Source organism: Rhinopithecus bieti, unplaced genomic scaffold, assembly GCF_001698545.2.
Source record: "Rhinopithecus bieti isolate Rb0 unplaced genomic scaffold, ASM169854v2 scaffold_7681, whole genome shotgun sequence".
In the NCBI taxonomy this organism is placed as follows: domain Eukaryota; kingdom Metazoa; phylum Chordata; class Mammalia; order Primates; family Cercopithecidae; genus Rhinopithecus; species Rhinopithecus bieti.
Genome location: NW_016806571.1, coordinates 6,630,313 through 6,636,009, shown reverse-complemented (window position 1 = coordinate 6,636,009; position 5,697 = coordinate 6,630,313). Strand labels below are relative to the sequence as shown.

Here is a 5,697-nt window from a genome sequence, read left to right as displayed (position 1 = left end):
AAAAAAAAAAAAAAAAAAAAAAAAAAAAGGAAATCTTAGGCATATAGCATAAGTGAAAAAAACATAAAAATATCCTATTAAAGTAAAAATGTATAGCATTTATACAGGAAGGCCTATTCAAAGATATACATAACGTTTTTAACAGCCTCTGTTTTAAATAAGGTGTAATATATACAACAGATAACACAAAAATCACTTAGTAGAAAGTATACTTACAGAGCAATAAAGAAATTTATCCTGGTATGCTCACTTATAGTAAATTTAGCCCTCTTGAAATAAACAAAGGTCATAGCCAAAAGATACTACAAGGAAAAAAGTTAAAAATTAATATTAATATTTTGCTTTCATAAATAAAACTGCTTTAAAATAGTTAACATTAAAATTTTCTGATGAATAAGTTAAAACAATAAAGTATTACTTATTATAGAATTGTGTACTTACTTTTTGACTTTCTGTAATCCACCATGTGAACAGTGAAAAGTAATTCTTGACTATTTATTATATCATTATTTACTAGAACGGACTCCTAAATTTATTATTGTGAATAGTTTGAGCTAAAATCCCACTTTTATCTAATTTTAAACTTCAAATCTATACAGAAATTGAAGTAATAGCAAAATGAACAGCCATGCATCCTCACTTAGATGCACCAAATTTGCCATGTTTGCTATCTCTATTTATGTGTATGTATGTGTATATGTAATTTTTCTAAGCCCTTTGAGTTAGTTGCAGACATCCATACTCACTTTTAAAATAACTTTTAAAATGATTTCCAAATGACTTCAGAAATTAGAATAACATGGCTCTATTTTCATGGGGAGAATGTGTTTTAAAGATATTATTAGAAAGATACATCTCTAGCCTGATTATTAGCACATATGCCAGGTTCTGTCTGTTCAAATTAAAAACAAGTTATAATAATGTATCAGATTATCTCTCATAAGACATTTATTCATCCTATTGTAACAGGATTTGCCACAAAGGTGATACTAAGTTTTCACAGTTAACTTCCAGTAAAGTACTGTTGAGATAGTGTTAAGATACAGTAGTTACTTTTCAAACACTGCCCCCTTCTGTGCAACAACTTTAATGCACCTTAAAACCGTAAATTTTAAAACTTCCTGATGGGCGTGGTGGCTCAAGCCTGTAATCCCAGCATTTTGGGAGGTCGAGGCTGGTGGATCACAAGGTCAGGAGTTCGAGACCAGCCTGGCCAATATAGTGAAACCCCATCTCTACTAAAAATACGGAAAAAGTAGCCAGGCGTGGTGACACATGCCTGTAATCCCAGCTATTTGGAAGGCTGAGGCAGGATAATTGCCTGAACCCAGGAGGCGGAGGTTGCAGTGAGCTGAGATCATGCCACTGTACTCCAGCCTGGATGACTCTATCTCAAAGAAAAAGAAAAAGAAAAAAAAACCCATCATAACTCCACATGAATTGTATATTTGATATTACAGCATTACTGTTAATTTTTAAAAGTATTATGACATTGTAATTGTTTCAAAATAGCCGTTAACTTTTAGTGATATATTGTGAAATATTTATGGAAAAATGTTAGGATGTCTGGGATCAGCTTTAAAATAATCCAGTTTTTGGTGAGAGGCATTAGAAGAAACAAGGATGGCCACAGTTGATCTACTGTAGCTAGATGAGAGGCATATGGAGGCTCTTTGTTCTATTTACTTCAAATTGTGTATGTTTTAAATTTTCCAAAATGAAATTTAAAAAATTTTATAAACCTTCTTCTAGTGTATCCCTGTCATCTTAAGCTGAAATAAAAATGTTCACCCCAGTACTTTGTATTTAATCACAAGCTAACCTTCCATTCATTCCCTTTACTGTTGGCTAGTAGTGACGTAAAGCCACACTTAATTTTCAAATATGACTGCTTGGTACAAAATGGCATTTACAAAGCCGAAAATTCTTAGCACGAGAAATTTTTTTCTAAAATAAAAAGCTGAAAATTTTTATTTTATTATTTTTTTGAGACAGAGTCTTGCTCTGTCACCCAGGCTGGAGTGCAGTGGCTCCGTCTCGGCTCACTGCAACCTCTGCCTCCTGGGATCAAGCAATTCTCCTGTCTCAGCCTCCCGAGTAGCTGGGACTATGGGTGCACGCCACCACACCTGGCTAATTTTTGTATTTTTAGTAGAGACGGGGTTTCTCCATGTTGGCCAAGCTAGTCTTGAACTCCTGATCTCAGGTGATCTGCCTGCCTCAGCATCCCAAAGTGCTAGAATCACAGGCATGAGTCACAAAGCTGAAATTTTAATCATTCAACAAAATCTAAAGAACACAGAAACATCGCTGCTCCCAGTGTGTAAGTTAGACATTCTTTTATGAAACACTGATTCCTAAAGAACATGTTAAACTAATTTTACCTACAAAATTACTGAGATTTGTTTTCTCTGAGTTATTACAAAATGCTAAAATGCAGACTACCTTAGTAAAGTAAATCTCAGAATATTTTTTCTCCACAACCTGATAAAAGGTAATAACTGATCAAAATGTATTAAGTCTATACTGATTTTTTGTTTGTGGTTTTTTTTTGTTTTTGTTTGTTTTTGAGACAGGGTCTTGCTCTGTCACCCAGGCTTGAGTGCAGTGGTGGTATCACAGCTCACTGCAGCCTTGACCTCCCTGGCTCAAGCAATCCTCCTGCCTCAGCCTTCTAGGTAGCTGTGACTAAGGTATGAGTCACCATGTCCAGATAATTTTTTTTTTTTTTTAATTAGAGACCAGGTCTCCCTGTGTTGCCAAGACTGGTTTTGGAATTCCTGCGCTTAAGTGATCCTCTTGCCTTGGCCTTCCAAAGTGTTGGGATTACAGGCATGAGCTGCCACACCTGTTTTGCTTTCTGTTTTCAATACAAATACAAATTTAAGGTCATTTAAATGTAATCAATAATATTCTACAATTCTTCAAGTATAGACTCAATCTATGCTATATGCTAATTCCAAAAATTAATGTGTAAAGATTCTGCTTCAAAGGAGCAGTGCAGGCTAGCTCTTATTTTTTTAATTTTTAAATTTATTTATTTAGAGATAGAGTCTTGCTCTATTGTCCAGGCTGGAATGCAGTGGCACAATTGATCATAGCTCACTGTATCCTCCAACTTCTGGGTTCAAGTGATCCTCCCACCTCAGCTGGGTGGCTGGGACTACAGGTGCATGCCACCACACCTGGCTAATTTTTAAATTTTTTAGAGATGGGGGTATCACTATGTTGCCCAGGCTGGTCTCCAACTCCTGGCTTCAAGTGATCCGCCCACCTCAGCCTCCCAAAGTTTTGGGATTACAGGTGTGAGCCACTGCACCTGGCCGCTAGCTCTTTTCTTAATCATAACTAATAAGATAGAAAATTCTTATAAGGTCTCATTAAAGCTCTAATGGTTCAGTTACATTATAATGCTGGTTAATGGTTAGACTGTTACCAAATTTACCTTGTCTGCAATTTTACAGCAGCAGTCCATCCACAAGAAATCTTGAATTAAATCGTCATCTACAACAAAAGATAGCTATAACTTGTCTTTAAAAACAGAATGTTTCCTTTTGAAGAATTTCTATGTCAAGAGATTATACATGGTGCTTAGAAATAAAACAAAAATGAATGAACCAGTATTGCCTAAGGTGGAATTTTCAGTTCTTTGGTGTATTTACCATTGCAAGGACTGTACAAAAAACTACTGCTTTATCCTTCATCAACCCATCTGATTTGCCTTAATATATGGCTCAGACTGGAGAATGGCAGAAATGTTTGGTTTACTGAATATCCAATAGTATTTTTAGTTTTGCATTCTTCTCTCCTATTTATTTCTATTCTTTCTATTATTCAAATACATACGAAAATGTCTATATAAAAAGGATTCATAATTCATTAGTTATTTATAATTAACATTTTGAAAAAATTATTAGGATAAAAGATCAACAAACACATTGTCAAAATAATAACATCTAGAAAGTAGGTAAAATATTTATTTCAATTCTAAAGGGCTAAAATATATAGTCTCAAAATATAGTAATAGTTGTCAGAATGTATCTAGAAAAATCTGCTTTTTTCCATTCCCTCTTTCTTTTCTTTTCTTTCTTTTTCTTTTTTAAGAGACAGGGTCTCACTATGTTGCCCAGGTGGGCCTTGAACTCCTGGGCTCAAGTGATCGTCTGGCTTCAGACTCCTGAGTAGCTGGAACTACAGGTGCATGCCACCATGCCAGTCTCCTCTCTTTCATTTTAAGTAAAAAGGCATAACTTCTTTATATTCATTTATGTATACTAAAATATCATCAATGTAGTCACATGGAAACTTCCAAGAATAACTACTGATTTCCTGAGAATAGTAATTTCTGACTTGCTAATTTTTTCCCCTTTTTTAAATAGGGTCTCACTTTGTCACCCAGGCTGGAGTGCAGTGGCGTGATCTCGGCTCAACTGTAGTCTCAACCTCCTGGGTTCAAGATCCTCCCACCTCAGCCCCCCAGATAGCTGGGACTACAGGTGTGCACCACCATGCCCAAATAACCTTTTTTTTTTTTTGTATTGTAGAGAGGGGATTTCACCACGTTGTCCCAGGCTGTTCTTGAACTCTTGAGCTCAAGCGATCCACTTGCCTTGGCCTTCCAAAGTGCTAGGATTACAGGTATGAGCCACCATATCTGGCTTTTTTTTTTTTTTTTTTTTTTAAGACAGAGTCTTGCTCTGTCGCCCAGGCTGGAGTGCAGTGGTATGATCTCGGCTCAGCGGTAGCATCCACCTCCCAGGTTCAAGCGATTCTCTTGCCTCAGCCTCCCAAGTAGCTGGGATTACAGGCATGTGCCACCATTCCAGATGGGGTTTCACCATGTTGGCCAGGCTGGTCTCAAACTCCTGGCCTCAAGTGATCTGCTCCCTCAGCCTCCTAAAGTGCTGGGATTATAGGTATGAGCCACTGCGCCTGGCCCATTAATTCTATTTATATTTCTTTCTTTCTTTCTTTTTTGAGATAGAGTTTCACTCTTGTTGCCCAGGCTGGAGTGCAATGGTGCAATCTCGGCTCTGCAACCTCCGCCTCCCTGGTTCAAGCGATTCTCCTGCCTCAGCCTCCCGAGTAGCTGAGATTACAGGCATGCGCCACCACACCCGGCTGATTTTGTATTTTTAGTAGAGACAGGGTTTCTCCATGTTGGTCAGGCTGGTCTTGAACTCCTGACCTCAGCTGATCTGCCCGCCTCGGCCTCTCAAAGTGCTGGGAATACAGGCATGAGCCACCGCACCCAGCCTCTATTTATAGTTCTTAAGTTACCTAAAATGGTACAGTCGGGTATTTTCCCTTGTTTCTCATGATGAGTTTTGGTACTAAAAAAGTTTGCAGGTAATAATTTTGTTCTGCTCTTAATGAAGAGAAGGGGAACATTTATTAACATTCTAAATCCTGATGGGGAAGCATCTTTATATCTTTTTCTACTTATATTCCTTACATTTTTTTCCTTTTTCATCTTTTCATTTTGCTTTTCTTTAAATTGTAACTAGCTTGCTTTAATGCACCTGACCTTCCTCTGGAAACAAGGAAGCTTGTTACCTAGATCTACCGGACTGTAGCATCTACTTGACTTGATTCATTACTCCAGATATTTTTCAGAACTCATCTATCCTACCGTTTTTTCTAATCTGTTTACCTTATTACCCTACCTCCAAAAAAAAAAAAAAAAAAAAAAAAAAA

At 37.0% G+C, this 5,697-nt stretch overlaps 1 protein-coding gene across 4 annotated transcripts in view; it reads right to left on the bottom strand.

The window, feature by feature from the left end:
* SPDYA (speedy/RINGO cell cycle regulator family member A) overlaps positions 1-5,697 on the bottom strand; it is a 48,626-nt gene that overhangs the window by 36,764 nt on the left and 6,165 nt on the right. For all 4 annotated transcript variants that reach the window (XR_001886539.1, XR_001886537.1, XR_001886538.1 and 1 more), the window contains 2 exons: positions 3,446-3,504; positions 217-302 (listed from right to left, as the gene is read on the bottom strand). Coding sequence is in view for 1 of the 4 variants with exons in the window: in XM_017877020.1 (XP_017732509.1) it covers positions 217-302; positions 3,446-3,504 (145 nt within the window). In the remaining 3 variants the exon portion in view is untranslated. The remainder of the gene's footprint in view (positions 1-216; positions 303-3,445; positions 3,505-5,697) is intronic.